Consider the following 21,375-nt stretch of genomic DNA (forward strand, 5'->3'; position numbering starts at 1 on the left):
GCGTTGGTGATGTGTGTAGGTCCTCTGGGGCTGGAGGGGGACAGTAGTAGAGTGCTGTGGAGGAGCACAGGGGAACGGTATCTCACAAGCCAAGGGGCCAACCGATGCAGTACAATAAGCTTCCCCCACACTGCCGCCACTTTCCCTGTCTGCTGTATTTTTGCTTACACTTATTTTGCACCTGAAACTCAGCGAAGGTAGTACTGCGTGACATGGGTGTGTTACACAGTCACAGAGGACGTGCTAGTGTGTTTGTCAGAGCCACCTTACTAATGCGGTTCTGGAGAGAGAAAGCTTAAGAAATCACTAGCTACTTTCCATATTCTGATGGTGCCTCGGCCTGTGGCATCCATTTGCAATTTTCCTCTTTTCTAAAACACTTCATAATTTTCCAACAGTTGCTTTCGTTCTTCTTTTGGAGTGAGTAGTTTTGTAATTTACTATTTGTGAGACCACCTGTTGGCTGGCAAACAAAAAAAAAAGAAAAAAAATCTTGGCCAAGAACAGCTTGAACTTCAGATTTGATTTTGCAAAGTAATGTGAAAATAACAGAAAATTAGAGAAATATCTTTGTGTGTTCTTCCCTTATTTGCAAACTGTAGCTCTGATATTGCATGACAAGGGTGGGTACAGTTAGTAACAGGCAAATTCAGTGGAGGATTAAAGCTTGCTTCCTGCTTCTGTTGGTTTTGTTTTGTTTTATTTTGTTTTTTCTTTGAAAATGCCTCAAATAATAGTATGTGTTGCCTAGGACTGTGGCTGAACATCAGCACCTCAGAGTATGACAGCCAAGTGCCACTTGCATGAGCTACTGGAGGTTGAAGTGAGAAGCCAAAGATCCCCAGCTAGTAAGGAAGAGGAGGGTAGCAGTGAATTGTACCTACTAGTACCTTCTGCAGTGTGGTATGGGGTGGGGCAGAGAGCACAGTGTGATTTATCTAAAGTTGCAACAAAATGAATCCTCTGCTATTTGTCCTGAAATGAGAGGTGTTAAGTGGGATAATTAGAAAAACCCTCTCTTGGGTTTGGTTTGGTTTTTTTTTTTTTTGGTGGTCCTTCTGATGACAGCAATAAAGGGGCTAATTTTTATTTTTCGCCTTTGGTTGGAGGCAAAGGTCAGTCATTATTAGTATTAGCATTAGCAGTTGCAGTGAGCAACTGAAACGACTTCCCACAGACTGCTGTTCCATGAAGCATTTTTTATGTTTGTAACTTTCTGTTCCTAATTCTTTGTTTGAATCTACATCTTATATTCTATTCCTGATTTTTTTCTGAGTAGTAGGTAAGAAGTTGGATGGCTTTCAGTCAGTTTCCTGTTGATAGTGTTAACTTATTCAGTTTTTTTCCTTCTTTGTTCTTGATTTATACAGTATTCAGTTTCCTTTTGCTTTGAACAAAGAAGCCCAAAATGACAATTCCATGCATGCAGTTTCTCTCACAGAACTTCAGCAATGGCATCATTATATGCAGCACTGTAATAAACCTCTTTTTCTCTGACCTCAGTCCCACTCTGTCTAGTATTCAGCACATTTTATGTAGCTTGCCTGCCTTCCCAGGAAACTCCTTAGGAGAAGGTCAGCCAGCTTTCTTACTGCTCCCAGTAATTACTTTGGGTGTATTCTTGTAGGACCAAGAATTAAAAGTCATCTCCAGATGCACTTTGCATAGTATTTGCAGTACAATGAACCCCCTTATAATTTCAGCATTAGTGAGAATTGACTGGCCTTTTGGTGACTATCTTTACTGCAGAATGGAGTGTCTGGTTCTTACAGGAAGATGACTATCATGTAAAATCTGAGCAAAGACAAGAGGGTGCCTTCTGGCTCGTGACTTATTTACTTTCAGGTGAAAACACAAGTAGGTTGTCCTCAGCCTCTTTCACTGTGGTAAAATTACTGGTGTCTTGTCTTTGTTAGCATTTCTTGTATGAGTCATGTGAAACTGGCAGAGTTGTTTGGAAATATTTAAAACTTTCCTACTACTTAGAGGCTCTGAATACTTCCCAGTCCTCAGGGATACCTTGCTATGACAATGCATAGCTTCTCGGGCCCAGTTTCTCTGCAGAATTTCAAAACACATGATTTTCATTCCTAAATAAACAAAATTCTGACATTTTAAAAACCTCCATAAAATGCAGTTGCCTTTTCAGGCACAGTGTGAGGAATGTGACTCCTCATTATCCAGATGAAAAGAATGCTTAAGTCACATTTGTCCCGAGAGTGCAGAGTTTTACCCCAAGTGCAGTTCATTGAAGCAGCCTCTTTTGCCTGAGAGCAGGCAATGATGAGTTCTTTTCTTTACCCTTGATTATCATCTCAAACTCTGAGTTAGGGTTGCTAGGAGTACCTGGTGGTTGAGGCCGATGTGTGGGGTTGGGATTGACGAATCCAGGACGTGCATTTGTTCAATCTCCATGTGCCTGTAGAGCTGCTGCAGCTGGGGAGGCTGTACGCTCTGCAGCTCCGTGAAGTGATTGTCTCCAAAGCTTTCGAACTCGTTGTGGATGTGATGTGGATGATATTCCCAGTAATGATCTAAAGAAAATTAAAACAGATTAATACCACAAGATTAAGAAGCGTGGCATTTACCTATCTTCCACTGGTTCCTACTCCTGTCTCTGTCCTTTCTGCCATCTCCACACCATACCTGTTGACCCATCTTTCTCTGGTGACAGACTGCAGATATCCCTGTAAAGTTTATTCTCCCAGTGCCATAAACGCCTGTGGCTGGAAAGTAATAATCAGGCCTCTTTACTTAGAAGAATATTCTTAGATGGACAGATGGATTTCAATGATAAGTTAGCACAAGATACAAAAGACATCAACACTGTCTTGCTCGAGAGGAGACCAAAGCAATCTTAATTTTTCATTTTGAGGCAACAAATTCTACTCACTTACATGCCTCATTACACTCTTCCTGGTGGCATGGAAATGAGGACATGGAGAACATTTACAGTTTATTCTGCAATTAGCTGCAGTCTTCATTTTCTGCTAGCAATATTTCAGGGATGTTGCAGAAAAGATATGTCTCTTCACTAGATATTACCTGCAATCCTGTGTTGGTATGTATGTCACAAATTTTTCAGTACCAAGACTAGAGAATAAAAGGATAAAATGTTACAGCAGTCTGGTGTAAGCTGTTTACAGTGAGGCTAAATTCTAGTGCAGTCTCTTTCTCTACCTTTTTTCTATCTTCAGTATGTTTGAAATTTCTGTGATTGAGACTTTTTCCCAAAACATAAAGATGTACTCGGATAACTACTGTCCTGTTTCCTGATTTATTTCCTTTTGAAATTAAATTCCACATCATTCTCAGGTTTAGATTTCCACTTTTTAGTTCAACAGAAACCTCCAAAATTTTTGTAGTTTTGTATTTACTGCTCTAAATTTAAAAGTTGCTAGAGGAGATTCGAAGCATTGAAAGTGCTATTTATCTCTTGCGTGCATAGCTGTGCAGAAATTTTTGTGCACTCTGTTTTTTAAAACCAGAGTCAACATCACATCCTCTGCTCTGACCGAGCTAAGAACTGCACTTCCATAGTTTAATTTTTCAGGCATCATTTTATGCATGGCCAAAATTTCTTTGTGATATTCAGTAAAGCAGTTCTAATTTGTATCTTAGTATTTTGAGTTTTCTTCCCTTGTATTATTATAAATCATTTCTGTCCTCCCCTTCACATGTGTTCCGGTTGCTGTCGTGTACCCTTATCATCTGCTGCTTGTTGTCACTGAACCCGGCTGCATGTGTTTAGCTCCCAGTCTTTCAGTGTAAATCAGGTTTTTTTAGCCTCCTCAAGACATGTGACCGCTTCTCTAGGCTCCCTCCCAGCTGTTGACCTCTTTCTGACAATGTGATGGACAGAATGGAACGTGATGTATCGAGTCTAGTTGTACTGGATTTATAGAGGAGTGGTTGTCTCATTCTACAATGTGCTGTTACTGTGCCCTACATTATCTGCATACTAATGTGCTGTCAATATTTCTTCTGAAGTGCTCGTTTCATTCTTTTTGTCAGCTTCTATCTTTGCATCTTTCCCCACTTACATGTGGAACAATTAAGTCTAATCTCATTGAAGGCTGGAAATCTGGGATAGTGATTTTGAATGTAGTTTCCTTTAGAGGGCACTCACTGTTCTCTTTATACCAAAGCTGAGAGGTTGTAAGCTCTTCTAGCTGCCTTTGTGGCTCGGGCCTGTAGGAATTTACTTGGAGTCTCTATCAGACCATTCACTGCACCAGTGTTTACTTTTGTGTCCCTCCTGCTTTTCTGATTCATGGATAAACCATGTCACTGCACGTGAAAGGGATGAAAAGGTGCCTATAAAAGCACCCAGGGAGCTTGCTGCATTACTTTGTAATTTCATTGCTTTGTTGTGTGGCGCGTTCTGTGGGCTCTGTATGGATTTTGTAGCCCTAACTTATAATTACAATACATGGTGGCACTTCTTCATGTTGTAGTGCTAGAGAAGAATTGTTTTCTCTGATAAAAAACATGGGGTTTATGGATGCAAAGTACCCATGTACTTAGATATCCACATATGCTCCAACCCAGGTAATGGCAGAGTGCGTCTGAGTTGGAATTCACGAGTCATCTAAGACTGTGTCCTGGTGGAAGACTTAGGGCACTTTCAGACTGAAACTTTTTTGTTTAGTTGGAAGGCTGAGACTCACTACTTGAGACTTTTTCTGTGTTAAATTACTGCAGATTTCAATAAGTAGAGCCAGCCATTGAGGCCTCATACACCATGGGCAGCCCTGTGTAATAAACTGTTGAAAATACAGGAGAAATCTGTACTCTTGTTCCTTAGAGTGATCTGTCTCTGCTACTTGTGCGTGAAGTCCTCTCAGATGGCAACATATATTCTCAAAGACCACTCGTCTTTGACAGTCTGCTACAGCAAATGAGGTTAGTGCATAATTGTAAGGATGGCAAAGCCCAGATGAAGTGCTGGGGCCTGACCCCCAAGCCCTGAATTAAAGTTGGTGCAGGGATGATTCTAACGATTGGGCAGAGGATTTTTCTCTCTGCTGGGAAACTCTCTATCTTGCCACACAATTGGCAGAAGAAAATTGGTGTCACAGACAGCCCTGTGCGAAGTTCCCAGTTGGGAAGACCCTCCACACAATTCGCTGGCTCTTGAGTGGACTAAGATCGGGGGACCGTGCAAACAGTGGGAGAAGAGGCTGGCAGAAGCCGAACCACAAGATGCATTGGGCACTAGACCAGAAATTGCCTAAAGAGAAAGAAGAGGACACTGTGAGTTTCGGAAGATGGAGATGGATCTTGCTAACTGCATATAGGAAACAGCATCAACAGAAAGAATGATTTTTACCAGGACGTTCCCCCGTGGAGCAGCAGGTGAGCAGCCTGCAGAATCAAACCGCAGCATTACAATGTTTAAATAAGCTGCTGGCTGATAAGTTTCAAGCTTGCCAGACTAGCTGAAAAAGCTGCAGTATGAGCTGCCCAGTATAACCATATGAACAGGAGGGGCAAGTTACTCATAGGGAAGTTCATTCAGCAATTGTACAGGCAGATGAAGACACTTGGTATTCTGTGGATTTTGATGAAGCTGATAGCTCAGATGGATCTGTAGGTGCAAGACGGGTATATAGGCAAAAGTTGGAATTCGACAAAAACAGACAGCTAGTGAGGAAAGATGTCTTGGAGCATTATAGGCAGCAAGAAGTAAATGATATCAGTGAACGGCTTAAGCAGAGGCCAAGAGAGCTCCTGCTTTCTTGGATGGTGTGTCCACACGACGAGGAAGCGTTGCCAGTTAATCTGGACAAAGCGGAGTCTAAAAATGTATGTAACACCAAGTTGGGAATCTTTTGTACAGGAAGCATTTTGAAATAACAATCAGGATACCAATTTGTTAGCTTTAGTCGCTACAGTGTGTAGGGGCAAACCCCCCCTAGAGAATGTCTGGGCCAACTCTGACCAACCGTGGCAGACTCTGCAGGATGGAATAGAGTGACTGAAGGAAGAAGGAATGAAACTGGCTATTTTTATAGGACATGTTGATGCTTTGGTGCAGCTTAGATTGTCCCTATGAGCCGTGCAGTATTTAAAACCATTCCACCGGCAGATAGGCATATAATGATGATTCTCCTGCTTAACAAGGTGGGGAATCACCTTAGGGAGGTAACTGACAAAATACAGTAGCTGAGTGACCTTGAAGAATGGGGACCCCAGGAGAGTGCAGGAAATCGAGACCCGACACTGTAAAAGTAGTGAGCATAAGCTCTCTTGAGAAATGTTTGCAGCTTTAGTGAAAGATGGTGTACCTCACAATAAGATTGATGGTGCTGAGACCCATGAGCTGTGGAGGTTACACAGACAGAGAGGGTTATTTAAATGTCACCAAAAAATGCAGAATTATAAGGAAAAAAATCAGGAGCAGTGCAGCCTATGGCACCTCCTCTGGAACCATAATGTGACTTCACATCTGCTTGGGGAGGATCACCCCCACCCGCCCTGCAAGTGGATCGGCTGTTCCGGGGGAGAAGGAGCATTGGCGGCTGTATTCTGACCTGTATCCTTGGAAAGAGACTAGGGATGTAGTTTGGCATCCTGACTCAGACTGAAATGATGGCCAGCCTCTGGTACAGTGGACACGGGAGGACCAGCAACCCTATGTGGAGAGCTGCAAACGTTTTGGAAAAAAAGGTCCTTGCAAACATTAAAAGCCTTAATCAATAATAAACGAATTGAAGCCATGCAAACCCAGGTAGAAATGGAAATCGGAAACCTCCCAAAATGATTGTGTTCGGTCATGATTGTTCCTGTCCCAAAGTATATAATAGGAATAGATATTCTGAAAGGACTTACCTTGAACGTCCCTGGTGGTTGGTACCAATTTGGAGTAAAGAGCTATATCAGTGCCTGGGTAATTTTAGTGGGAAAAGTAAAAATGCCTTCTGTGCAGATTCTGGCTGCAACCAAAGTAGTGACAATAAAACAGTGCAGGATTCCAGGCAGGCATGAAGAGATTTCCCAGACAACTAAAGATTTATTTGCTGCAGGAGTTTTAAAATCAACAACCACAACCTGGAACAATCCAATCTGGCCTGTTAAAAAGAGTGATGGATTATGGAGGATGACCATAGATTTCAGGGAATTAAACAAGCACACCCCACCTCTCATGGCAGCTGTACCTGACACTGTCACTTTAACAGACAGAGTTCAGAAGCATCCTGGAACTTGGTATGCTGTGATGGATTTAGCCATCATGTTTTGTACTATCCCAATTGCAGAGGAACATGGGGATCAACTTGCCTTTGTGTGGCAGGGGTGGCAGTACACCTTTACCAGATTGCCTCAGAGATGGGTGCATAGTCCAACTATTTGTCATCAAATAGTGGCTGAGCATCTGGATGAAGTAAAAATGTCTCCTCGTATGCACATGGTTCATTATAGAGATGACTTCCTGATTCAGGGGAGCATTGAGGAGGAATTACAATGAATGCTTGCAGTGATTGAGGGCTGTGTGAAAGAGAAAGGTTGGGAAATTTAATCCTACTAAAATTCAAAATGTTTAGTGAAATTTTTAGTTAATTTTTGGTGAAATTTTTTAGGAATTCACTGGCACCATGGACTTTGGGAAATATAACCTAAAGCCCGACAGAAAATTCTGGACTTTGCGGTACCACAGGATAAAAAAGAGGCACAGAGTTTTATTGGGCTTTTGGGCTTTTGGAGAGGACACATTCCACATTTAGGACAGATTTTAGCCTCATTGTATAAAGTGACCAGGAAAAAAATATGAATTTGAATGGGTAAACGAACAGCAGGCTGCCTTTGAATTGGCAAAAGAGGCTATTCAGAGTGCTTTAGATTTATGGCCCATGCGAGAAGGAGAGGTGGAGCTGAACATATCTGTAAACGGGTCATATGCTAATTGGAGCCTCTGGCAACAACAGGGAAAGAAAAAAGTCCCTTTGGGATTTTGGGCAAGAAAATTGCCAGAGGCAGGAAACAACTCTACCCTCTTTGAGAAACAGCTGTTAGCCTGCTGTTGGGTATTGGTGGAAACAGAACAGCGCAAGATAGGACCTGAAGTGACTCTTCGCCCCAAAATCCCTATTATGCAGTGGGTTAACAGTTCCCCAAAAACCCACCAAACTGGGTACTCTCAGGAATGGAGCATTATAAAATGGAAGTGATATATTTGGGACAGAGCTAAGGTGTGGGAGCTGGTAGGGCTCTTGTCCTCCACGAGCAAGTGGTCGCTGCCCCTGTGAAGGCTCAAGGGGTAAAGTCCGATCCCTTAGCTGAACAGGAATCCCCTGTGCGATCAGTTAAGCACTCCTGAAAAGGAACACGCGTGGATTACAGACGGGTCAGCTGAATATGTAGGAGGAAAAAGATTTTGGAAGGTGTAAGCCTGTCACACGTGGAGAAACTTCTAAAGACAACAGGAGAAGCAGCCAATACACTGAGTTACATGCAGCATATGTGGCTTGAAAACAAGAGGATTTAGGGAATCCAAATTCCCCCAGGACAGATTGGTCTGATAGCTGGTTGCTCAAATCTAGCCCTGAAGAGTATTCATGTCATGGTAAGAGTAACTGATGCAGATAATCAAGAAGAAATTAAAGGTAAATTAAATCTTGTTAAATAATGCTGAACAAGTTATTCAACCCCATGATACTGTAACACAATTATTGATATTGCCGGTTTTAAAAACAACGGTGAGGAGGGGAGAACCACCCCAAGTTATTACCGTGCATGGGGATTAAAGGTTTGGATCCACCAGCTTTAATAATGGGACAGAAGTATGGGTCCAAGAGCCAAGTGACTGTCCTGAGCCAGCTGAAATAATAGCTGCAGGAAAAGATAATACCATTTTAATCATGAAGCCTGGGCAAGAAAAATGGGAGCATGTCCCCGCAACTAAGTGTTATGTGCAAGACTAACTGGAGGGTATAGAACTGTGTTTTAGAGATCCTGCACAGTGCTGCAAAGAGTGTGAGAACAGAGTGAGGGTTCTCAAGTTCCATGTAGTGATGGACACTATGCTCCTTCACTATGGAGATACGGTGGTGATGAAGCTTGTTCAGATGACAGTCCTCAAAGTACCTGTGTGAAGCAGGCGTGTGCTGACTGACTTTGTGTGCATCAGTGGGCAGGGTGTGCCTGACAGATGTGTTAGGCCTGTGTGTGATGAGGATCCGAACAGCAAGGATGGATTTGGCGGGAGTGCTGAACTGAGCCAAGTAAATTTAAACAGCTGTGGACCTCAGTCAACTGCGTCTGTCCCAGCGTGCTGGAAACGTGATGACGGAGAAGACTGTGACAGCGGAGAAGATCACGCAATGGTCAAGATGACTGCAGTGCTGTCTGTAGCTGAAGAACTGGAATTGGTTGAAAGACAGATAGTGATGCCTTTACATCTAGAGATAGTATGAAGATTGTGGTTCATCCATATGTCAACGGACCGAGTGAAGTTCTGGCGTCTAGATGCTGATCCCCAAAATACAATTGATATTTAGAGGATTCTCACAACCTGGCAGAGAATTTTTCTCTCTGCCAGGAAGCTAGCTTATCTTGAGGTAAGTACAATTAAGATCAAAATAGCAGGAGAAACATTCCTTCTGGTTTTCTCTCGAGGCTTGGCCAACCTTGGGCAAAAACCAATTAGGAGGATAACACCAGGTGTCCCGCTTTTGAAGTTAATTCAGCAGTATGAAAGCTGGATTGCAGTGAACTCAGGAACCCTACCTACTTTTGACTTGGCTTATTCCTTCCTTCCTCCATTACCAGATTCCTGGCTTGGGTTACTCCTTCCTTTGTTACGTCATCTACTATGAGTGGATATATTATTCTGCGTATTCCCCCTCCTGTTAACCAAGTTATGTTCTTTCTGTATTCGCTGGAAATGGATAGTAGAGTTTGTGCATGCTTCTTGCTGCTGGCTGTATCCTTTATGCCGGGCCACGCAACTGGCAACACATGAGGCAACAGTCTCTGAGGCTGTCAGTGGCCATTTATCAGCTATGGAACATCGCACCAGTAGTAGCAAAGGTGGGCAAGAGAGAACACAGCACATGGCCAGCTTGCATAGCCACGAGTATTTGTGCATGCGCCGAGTGGTCTACTTTTGATTCTTCTTCAATCTTTATTTTTAATCAGCAGTCACGTCCTTTTCCTTCAAGGATATCTCTTGGGTTTTGGGAGCCTATGACAACATTGCTGCTGCATCCAGAACTGGTCTTTTAAACCTTTCCTTGGCAAATAAATTCACATATGGAACACTCTTTATGCATATTCACATTAAACACTATGTAGTATTTAGCCTAGTCATTACTGAATTGATTCTTCATGGAAATAGGTACTGCTGTAAAAATACCATAGTAGAATGGGACTGATAGCACAGTATTTGGGGACCTACAGTGACCACGTAATACCAATACCTGACAAAACTTATCTGTGTCAGAAATTAACACTAACTCATGTCCAAATATTTAGGTCGTGACAGGAGGAAAGTCCTTGTTTCTTTCTAAATTATCTAAAATTTCACAGTGATGCTTGGGAAAAACAACATGGTTTTAAAGGATAAATTCTGAATTCTCTTAGCACAAGCCCCTCTACAGTTAGCTATCCCAGCTACATTAGTGCACTTGAAAATATAAATAAATTCTAAATATCTGTCTGCAGTCATTAGAGCTATCAGTGGCTATTTAATTCCACGTTCTTTGTTAGTGTTATGTCAGTAACACGACGGTTCTGCTCTTTCCTCAAAAACATAAAGGTAGAAGGAAGGAAAAGAAAGGAGAGAAAAATGCTAGAAATGGAAAGTGTCTATTCTTTGTGTAAGGGAAAATGTCATTAAAAGCTAAGCTATAGGTACACAAGGGAGTCATTATGAGAAATTTCATGTGAAGTGAAAGAGGATGTGAAAAAAAATCTCTCTTATACAGACATGGAGATCGTGTTTGTTTTGGTCTTGTATGTAGTGAAAGGTTAGAGGAAGGACAGTCATGAATTGTGAACTCCTTCCCTGGAGGGAGAGGCTGTCAGCCTGTTGGGAAGCGGTAGCAAGCCTCAAGGCATCACATTAATATCCACTGTGGAGGCAGGTTCTCACCCTGCAAGTGAGAAAACAGAGCTGAACTTTCTCAGCCATCTTTCTGACCAGTGTAAATTGCTTTGCACCTGTTCTGATAGATGAATAACATCAGAACCAGCAGTTAGAATGCGAAACAGGCTTAAGGGAGATACTTATTAACAAGCGGCGTAAGTGGGTAGATCTGCATCCCGCTGTGGAAGGCGCCCAGCAGCCGGTGAGGCAGCTCTGGAGCAGGAACCAGGCTGCTCTTGTCAGCATGGCCAGGGCCGGGCAGCGAGGCCGCAGGTTGTGGCTCTGCGCCCTACGGGCCTTCCAGCTCCTTTGGAACTAGAAGAGTGTTTCTTACACGGTGCCACGTAGCACAACTTACGTGTTCCCACTGTGTTTTGCCCAGCTGAAAAAACAAGCCAAGAAAAAGCCTATAAGGGAAATAAGAAAACTACTGAGGGACACAGGAAAATGGATGTCTTTATTTGCTACAGCACTACTCTCTGCGGGGTGAGATGCTGTGCTCCTAGGCAGGGCAGCAGTCTCACAATGACAGTAGGATCTCATTAGCTCTCACTTTACAAACTTTATAAATTTTGATAATGTCAAGCATTAAAAAATCAGAGTCGGGCTACAGCAAATCATGAGGATGGATTTGAAGTGAGAGGATTTTTTAATGAGGTTTTAGTTCTTTGCATTTTCCATGTAGTACTTAAGAGTAAGGTTCATACGTTTGGACTTTCCTCCACTTCTGTGTGGGCTACAGTCCTAACAAAATCAAAGCTGAGACTCTGAAATGGTCATATTACTCCAGGAGGTGAGAAGAAAATAAAATCCCAAATCACAAAATCTAGTAAGTTCTGTGAGTCCAGCCATAAAGTGAATGAGGGTCAGCATTCAGCTTTAGACACTGAGTGATTTTTGCTAAAGCAGTAATGTTTAGTAATAACTTAGAAACTGAGCTGCAGTAGGATTTTGTAATGACTATGATTGCATCAGTGTTACAAAACAGCGTGTATTACATTTACAGACTTAGTGGCATACATGCTCAGGGTACAGTGGTGGACTAACACACGATTGCTTGCAGTAGCTTCTGTCCTGTGTGCCTGTGTTTATTATGGTACTTACAAGATAGTTAAGCTACACTTTACAAAAAAAAATACAAACAATGCACATTGTGATGAACATCCAGATATTTTTATGGTATCTTTTTGCTTATTAAATTTAGTTTTTTGCTTATTGGCAATGATGTCCTACCTATTAAATTAGTGACATGCTATACTTCTGGTACTTTGCTCACATAAAAACAGAATAAGGGTTGTCTTCCGCATTACGTTCTAGAAAAGTGACAGTAATGCACAGATTCACAGATTAATATATTACTATCTCCCTTTCACAGAATTAGTTTGCTAGCAGTGAGAGAGAGGTAGCCTGACACTTGAGCAAGATCTCCTATTTCTTTAGTAGTCCCTTATCAGCAAAGTCAGAAGTGTTACTGTCCCGTAGTATCTACTTACTTTATCTGTTAGCTTTCCTTTGAGGCCCATAATGGTATTGAAGGCCTGCAAAATTTTTCTTTACGTATTGCCAGTGATCTCACTGTACCCCAAACCGAACTTGTTTCTCCCAATTCCATCCAGCTTACTTCTTCTTTTTCCCCGTCTATTCATGTTCTCAGCCTTTCCACTTCACTGCTATCACTGCAGCACCTTATTTGTTCCTTTTCCCTGCCATTTTTCAATCATTGTGTTTTTATCTGTGTTGTTCTGAATGCTTAGTACAGAATTCTAAAAGTAGTTTGTGATGTCCCTTTCCTGCTCTAATGCACTGCACTTCTCAAGACCTACTGCTTCTGTTACATTAACCAAGGTGAAAGCCAGAGCTGGGTTTGTCAGTATTTGTAGGAAATAAGCAAAATCTCTTAATTTCGTATTCTTTGGGTGTTCATTGTTCTTTTGGACCATGAGCAATTCAGGAAAGCATGGGACATATAATAGGTATTTACACACAACCAACTACATGACAGATGCTTTTATAAATAAAGATTTGTTTGAAATGTACAGGCTGCGCTGAAGTTGCCTCTTCCATAACCACTTACTGCAGGAGTTAAAACATTAAACAGTCTGGGGGGTGCAGCAGAGGTATCTTCAGGATGAGTCCCGTACAAGTTTAGGAAGAAACAAGTTTTTGTTCAGACTGGGTGTTTAGGTACTACCTCGGCCATAAACCACATAGGTGACTTTCCACTTTTTGTTGTGTTGATTATGATGAGTAAAAATGTGTTAATCATCTGAGCGGCATAGCTTAGGAACAGCCTTCTGACAAAAAATGGGCAGTAAACCAGATGGGATGGTAAGTCAGGGAAAGATAAGGGGATGTTGTTGCTTGAGGTAGCCTAGATTTAATGACAGAAAAGTTATTTCTCAGTGCTTTTTCCTCCGTGGCACCTTTTATATTTCTTGTTTAATTGTCGCAATTGCCTTTTGAAGTAATAAATGTTATCCTCATTTTATGGGTCTGTAAACAGGAACAGGTTATAATGTAAAAACCCTGAATTTCCATGTGGAATTTGCTGGGTTTGATTCATGTGACTTGACAGATGCCATGAGATAACTTATAAAAACTCAATTAACTCTGCCACCAGGTGTTAACAATATCATAGGTGTTTCTTGATTGCAATGTAGAGAACAAATTTAGATAGGAATCTTTTTCAGTCTCTTGCTCAGAACAGTCCTATTCTGGGACTTGCTGTCCCTTGCTGTAGCTTCCGTTGCCAGGGATAAAACAGTGCTATGCTGTGAAGTTGTTCGATGTCTTAAATCAAACAGTGATGGGTCTAGTTGCTCTATCAGTGGGAGTCTTTTAGGGAAACTCCAGGATCTGAAGGGACTGCCACAAGTGATATAACAGAACGGTGCTTTTCCTTCCTGAGTCAATATTGACTTTGATATTTCCAGGGTGGTGTTGCTGGACCATTGTCTTGCACGGCAGACAAAATTCACAGAGCAAGACTCCCCTCTGCATTGATTTAGAATCCAGTGCCCAGATCACAGGAAAATATAAAGACACCAAAGCTTTCAGTATTTTTATATTGAGCTAGGTTTATATACAAATGGCCACAAGGAAGTTTTATATAGATTTAGGGAGAGCAAGTACTTGTGTGTACTGAAGGAAGAGTGAAAGCTAAAGCTAGGTGTGGCAGCATGAAAAAGAGATCAAACAAAAGAGAAATAAACGGGGTTGAAAAAAGCCGAATACCAAAGAAACATAACTAAAGCAAAGGCACAAACAGAGTATTTAGGACTTAAGTCAAAGAGACATTGGTGATGGGAACACAAAAAGAGAAATATAGCATTGCAAATCCATGTCCTCAAAGGGTTCTGAAACAGAGTGCCTTTCATCTGGAGAGGAAAGTAAAAACACAATGAAATAATGAAGGATAGAGATGATGAGATCCCACTTTTTGAGCAAGACACTGAATATCCTGGAAGCTCCTTGCATCATTCAGTGCCTTCTGAAACTATCTTTCAGAGAAACTGTGCTACAGTTGCTGGGTTGGAACAGTGCCAAGAAGCAGAAAAATATAGTTTGTTTCTCAATTGAAAGTATATACCTATACATAGTAGATCACAGCAACATGTTTGTTCTCGTCCTGAATCTCCTAAATCTCTTTCCCATGATATCCCATGATATTTCATACTCCAAGGAGATAATTTTTAACTTACCACCATGACTCTCTCCATCACTGTTGAGATACTGGTAATAGTCATGGGGCTGTCGGTAGAGGTCTGAGTCATAGGGTACCATATCTTCAGAGGGCTGTAAGGAGAATGGCAATTTTTAGAACTGTAAGCTTAGACAAATTCCTTCAAAATTATTCATACAGTTAGTGAAGAGGAGGTGCCAACACATTTTATATTGCCTGGGGAAAAAAGGGGGAGGCTTCAAGTTCTTATTGAATCCACAGGAATGAAATGCTTGACACCAAACACTGGTCTACAAAAAAAGAAAGAGCAATCCATCTCCTTAGACCTAGTCTGTGTAGCAGAACTTGTCTATTATTATTCCTCTGGTACACAAAAGAGAAAGCAGAAACTTGTCTTATGTAAGGATGTTATTCTGAGCATTTCTAGGAGATGTCACTAAATGCTGGCAGTTAGCAGGAGGGTAATGATGCTGACAGAGGGCATAAAAACATTTCTCAGGTTTTGTCCAAAAGGCACTATAAATGTTTGGTGGTTCAAATCAGCTGCACAGGCCTGTTGGGTGTGCACAGAGAAGACCTGAAGTCCAAATGTGGGGCAGGTACTGAGTCGTGATCTATTGGATGCTTAGCCACTCTTATCTTCCTAAAACAGGTGACACAGGGTGAGTTTCCAGCACTCCAGTGTTAACACAATGGAGCATCTTAGGTTGTTTAAATAAAGGTGTTCTGTTTGTATTATTAGTTGTGCACAACTCTGTGGCTTCATGTAATGTTTTGTTTTGTCTTTCTCCAGAATTAAGGTTTAGAGTGGGGCCACGTTCTTCACAGGGCTTTGCTGAACTCTTGTCCATTTAAGTTTGTTACAATATCTTCTTCCAATCTGAACCAATTCTTACAATGTCAGCAGTAATGTAGAAACCAAACACCTTCTTGCTTTTTGTTCTGAAAGGAAATTATTTCTAGTAGGTACTAACAGAAACATGTTTTTTCTGTTAATGACTTCAGCATAACTAAATTTAAAGAAAAGCACAAATATTTAAAACAACACGATAACTTACATGATGGACATACTTTCTATGTTCATATGTTTATATATTCATATGCCTGTCTTTATGTCACAAATCCTCATCTCCCTCCCTAAGTCTGTCTCATTTTTGGAACACCAGCATTTTGTGAGCTTAGCCTATGGTGACAGCCTGCCAGAAATGCAGGTGAGCTTCTCTTTTTCTTCCTCCTCTAGACTAGTCAGAAACATGAAACTTAAAGCAGCAGCTCCCATTAAAATCCAGATGGAGGTTGTAGATGAGCAGCTGGCAAAAGGAAAAGATTATCTTTCTGGTGAAAACTACATCAGAGTCACCATTGCTCATTAACCCTTCTGTTCATTCACTTGGAATTTGGGGATGTAAAGACTGTCCATTTCTAAGGATGTGATTTTGCCTTCATTTTCAGAGTTGTCATAATGCAAAGGAAAGCTTTCGTATTCTGTGCAAGGAGAGACTCAATAACCAAATGGAAAATGCACATCATGCTAGTTGGGAGAAATGAAGGTTAAAAATGCCATATAAATGTACACAGTTTGAAAGAAAAATCTTTGCTCCCTTTCAAGTAAAATACTAGAAACTGACTGAAATTACAAGCTTTCCGTATCTTAATGCATCAAAGCTTGGAGCTCTGATAAATAATTAGGCAAAAGTAAATAAGTTTCCAATGAAATCAGTGCCTTGTCAATCTAGGTTTCATTTGCTGGGTGTATAAAATTCCACTGCTACAAACTAAAGCTCTATCACTCATCTTTACAGAAGTATAGCTTGGCAGGAAGGCCAAGCATCATTCAAAAAGTAGTTAAACAATAGTAATTATTTTAGGTGTGGGAAAGAATGTTTGACTTTTCCTACTTGTGCACTTCCTCTGTTGTTTCTTCTTCCCTAAGATTATCCAAGCTCCCACATTCCAGTCCAATATACTGAAACAGGCAGTAGCATCTCACAGTCTAAGAGCTGAGAATAGGTATTTCTACCATTCATTCAAAAGCTAGTTTTACACGTTCAGATGTGTATTCGGTGACCAGAGCTAAAATGAAGGTGCATCAAATAGGCTTAAAAAAGTGATTCCCTTAATATTGACAAATCTGGCTGACTCCACAGCAAGTTGTAGATACTCAACATCTGAAACAGTCTGCTTTTACATAGATCATTGGGGTTTTACATACTCAGTTTTCCAAGTCTGGGGCTTCAAATCTCTTTTTTACAGATTGTGGGAATATTCTTCATTTAATTTGTTTCCTGCTCTGTTTTTGATAAAATATATGTGTATGTATATCCTTGTTAAATGAAGCAACCTGAACCAATCCATCCCCACAAAGGCTTTGAGCTGGCAGTACTTTCCATCTTGGCCTCTGATCAAGGGTACAGTAATTAATATGGGAAGGTATAGATTCAATATTTAGAAGTTTATGTAGCATAAACTTGATGGTGATCAAAGGAGAGAGTACAGCTTGGGTGGTCTCTGATCATCCTACAGGAAGGTGCAGTATTTTCCTCTAGTCATTAGAGAAAGCTGTTTCCAAGAACCTGTTTTTAATATCTCTCTGTTTATTTTTTTAAGATTTACTGAAACCTTTTTCTCTAGTTAGAAGAGGTTTCACCAGATATTGCTGTTGCCTCTTGTACCAGTCTTTACCCACTTGCCCCGTCCCCTGGAACCTCCCCACCCACACAACCATCATAGTACTTAACAATAGCACTTTATGACACCGAGGTGTTTTGTTTCCTCTGACCAAACGCAAAGAAGGTGTATGTTACAATTTAATACTTAACTGATGTTAATGGCCATTTGTTATATCAATTGTATTCATGTAAAAGCGTGACAGAACGCTTTGACAGCAATTCATAGCTGTGGTCTGAAGTTGGCATCTCCTTTCCTACATGCCATGAGGTGCAGTACACTATCTAAAAGCTTATTCCAACCTCAAGCAAGAGGTCAGCAAGAATACTTTATCTGTCACAGACTTGGATAAATGGGAAGTTGCCTTCATCTTCATTCTTTGTCCTGAAAATCAAGGGAAAAGCCACAAAACTACTCGGAGAAAGCTTAGTAGCATTGGCGAAGAGCGATAACAGGCACTCGACTGATGATCAATCTGAAAAATCCTGTTATTCATCATGACTTTGTCAGATGATTCCAAGTGATTGTAAATTCACCAAATGCTTATCTTTTTTTGTTATCCTGACATAACTATTCACTGGCATGTGATTCAGAAATACTCCACACAGTTTCCAGTGATATGCTGCCGAGACAAGTTTTAAGGCCAAGATTAACTGTGTTTCCTTGGAAAAAAAATTACAGGAACTATTTTAGAAAAGATGAGTAAAAATATTAGCATGATCACTTCTTGGGCCAGCCTTGCTGGACCACACCGGCAGCACAGCTCTGTGGAACGGAGTGCTGCTGTGGGGGATTTTCACTCTCATGTGAATACATCTCTATTCGAAGCTGTGATTCCTACAGGCAGCTACTTTGGGACTCACATGTAACTAGGGCCCTGTTTACGCAAAGGCATTTTACTTAGTAATTTATTGCTCCATAGCACAATGAGATTCATTCTATCATGCACTGGAAGACCTGGGTCCAACTGTGGAGCTTTTCTGCACAAAATTCCTGAACTTCAGAGAAAGCTGCAGTACTCCTAAGCCATTAAAGCAGCGTTTCCCAAAGGAAGGGTAAGAGTTTCCCAGCAGCGCAGTCAAGAGGAAGGCGGTTACTGGCCCACCCTCAACTGAAAGGTGAGGTGCAGAGGAGGGAAGTGTTGCTTCACAGAAACCCCTGTCTAGAAACAAGCTTATGTCTCCCCTCCGAAAAAGTCCCTGGAGGCACAGACATTTATAGCAATGCCATGTGGGGCTCTAACTGGCAGTGCTCGAAGTGCACTTAAAACAGTCTTAAAAGAACGAAGCACTAATTTTTGGACATTTTAATCACAAAATAAAAGCAAATTGCTCCTGTAATTGTATTTTTACTGCCTGCTGTGCCGTACATCCAAACAGTTCAGCCAGAATATCAACTGGAACAAAAATTAGAGTATGGGCCAGCCCGTGTTAGATTTTCACTCCACGTATTCAATGTATGCACTGTAGCTCAATACTGGAAAAAAAGAGTCCAGAAAACTTGGCTATGAGTGAATGAGTGGACAGAAAATGAACAATTTTATTTTTTTTTTAAATAGAAAAGCTGGTTTGTGGAGTGAGCACTTCATTTAGGTTTCTTTTGATTTTTTTTAAGCCCAACAAGTAACACTGAGAAAGCTCAGTGTACTTTTTTCATTTTCTCAGTTTCCTTTCAGGTTTCTATCCAGACACATTCACATTAGATCCATTGGGCATCTCGGTGTATTTAAAAAAAAAAAAGAAAAAAAGATTTTTAGGGTCGTCCCAGCTTTTGGCTAGATAGATGATTTCAGCGACACTGATGATGAACTGCTAGAATAAAAGGGTCTCCTGAAGAGAAGACATGTTTTTTCAGTCAATGAGGATATAAAGCGTGAAAGAAATTCAAAGGGCCATCTTTCTGGGTGGAAGATAAGGAAACATGTCTTGAGCCTTCATTAGGCAGGACAAGACCAACAGATAATCTGATACAAGTTTTGTTAAAAGGACTCTCAAATCTGCATTGTCTCTTTCTGTTTTCCAAACACATAGAACAATTACACTAAGTCTTGTACCACATAAAATGCCAAGTAAAACACTTTATCTGACATGTCGTCAGCTCCTACAAACTTAATAAGATGTAGTTAATGGCCTCTTTTACCCATTCTGCTTAGAGATTTACCATTAAGTTTTGTACACATTAGTGGCATTACATTCTTCATAAATAATGATTTCTGAACTCGTCATACGATAAATCACAACATTGTTACAGCGCTTTGGAGTTAAAGAAAGGATTGAAATGGCCTCATAAGGATACAGAAAAATGTGTATCTTGGAGAAAACATTGAAAAACGTAGTTAAGGGCTATAGCTTTTTTTCGCCTCATTCACCAGTTGGTTTTCATAGCAATTGAATTTAAGAGAATTCAGTTTGAGGGAAGCTGAAGTTAGAAACTAAGATGCCATCATTGCCAAGAGCACAGAGTCCTAAAAACTGCAGTATGTAAAATCAACATTTGGCAACTCCTCTCTCACAGACTGGTGGATACTTAAATACATAAACTATGTCAGATACTCCAGATGATTAAAAATTACAACCTGAAGAAAGACTCAACTTTATGTCACAAAGCCAGCACTGAAGAAAAAAATTTAATGACTCCCTATACACATATTTTACAAACACACCATACATTTAATCTGTGGTAACAAGTGGAGATCAAAACCAGATACAAGTTTAGGAAGGAAATGTCAATTTACCATTCATTACAGTGTTGTCACTAGCTATATATATTGACCTAAGCCAAACTTCCTGGCATTGCAAATACAGACCAAACCAGAGATATTCTCAAATAAAAAAACCTGGTTTACTTTGCCTTTTGCTTCTGAGCACAATGATCCATAGTAGGAATAAATCCCATATACTCACGGGGGGAATGAGGGGAAATCCTTCCATTTTGCAAGCTTGCAACATTCAGCCAACTTCTGAGTGAATTTTTCTTAATTCAGTTTTCCAACATCCAGAATAACTGATGTGAAAAAATCACACACACACAAAAAAAAAAAAAAAAAAAAAAAGTGAGCTCCTTGGACTCTGTGAAGTCCCTGTGCAGTGACAGATCTCTTGACAGGAGAAGGACCCTAACACATTTTCATAGTTTGCCCTAATAGGTTCTGAGGTGAACTTCTTTCCGAGTTGTATGTGAAGTTCCTGATTCTATCAAATGTCTGTAGAAGGGAGATAGCCCTTGGGTCTATCAGTGCGTTGTGACATCACAGCTTTTAGCCAGTTTGCATAAATCTCATTTCAGGGAGCTGCGGCGCTGCAGCAGGAAGTCTGCCCCGAGCCTGATCTGCCATGGGCAGGTGCTTGCTGTCTAATCAGCAGCCCGGAGCCTGGGCCCGCCACCAGTAAACAAGCAGAGGGGTGCAGCGCTCCGTGGAAGCCTGTGTGCTTCCCACTGTAGATGAACCACAGCGATGGTGCTGCTCTCTGCTTTAATGGTGTGTCATGGAGACACCGTGCTGACAGCTCCCATCAGGACAGCGCAGCAGCACGGGCTTGCTTTAAGAATAGTGCCGCGTTGGAATTAGGTGGTGATACTTAGCAGAAAGGAAAAAAAGAGTATGCAATTTGAAATAACACGGTCCTGGGTTTCTACAAAACACTCCAGTTAATCCCCTTAAGACTTTCTTAATAAACTTCACAATATAGCAAAATGATGCAGTGAAAAATACCTAGACCTCTTATTTGTTTATTGTGATTTCTTTTTAAGCTTCTTCAAGGAGAAAGTGAGTGGGGAAAAGGAGAAAGTATTGCATGTCCCATGCAATGACTTGACTTCTCTCATCTCCTGAGTGCCTTTACCAGTGAGCAGAGAACAAGATTTGTAGACTTGTATCTAAACAGTCGGGTGCTGAAATGTCTTGTAGAAATTGTCCTGCCGTTCTACTTGCCCGTGGCTG

The 21,375-nt window shown here is 41.0% G+C and overlaps 1 protein-coding gene across 1 annotated transcript in view; it reads right to left on the bottom strand.

The window, feature by feature from the left end:
- Positions 1–20,664, bottom strand: part of SPI1 (Spi-1 proto-oncogene) — a 23,958-nt gene extending 3,294 nt beyond the window's left edge. Inside the window, exons 1-3 of the mRNA XM_008943927.1 lie at positions 20,339–20,664; positions 14,788–14,881; positions 2,347–2,534 (exon numbers count right to left, since the gene is read on the bottom strand). Coding sequence (XP_008942175.1) covers positions 2,347–2,534; positions 14,788–14,881; positions 20,339–20,383 — 327 coding nt within the window. The 5' untranslated portion in view covers positions 20,384–20,664. The remainder of the gene's footprint in view (positions 1–2,346; positions 2,535–14,787; positions 14,882–20,338) is intronic.
- Between the last annotated feature and the right edge of the window lie 711 nt (positions 20,665–21,375).

Source organism: Merops nubicus, unplaced genomic scaffold (genome assembly GCF_000691845.1).
Source record: "Merops nubicus isolate BGI_N331 unplaced genomic scaffold, ASM69184v1 scaffold18327, whole genome shotgun sequence".
In the NCBI taxonomy this organism is placed as follows: domain Eukaryota; kingdom Metazoa; phylum Chordata; class Aves; order Coraciiformes; family Meropidae; genus Merops; species Merops nubicus.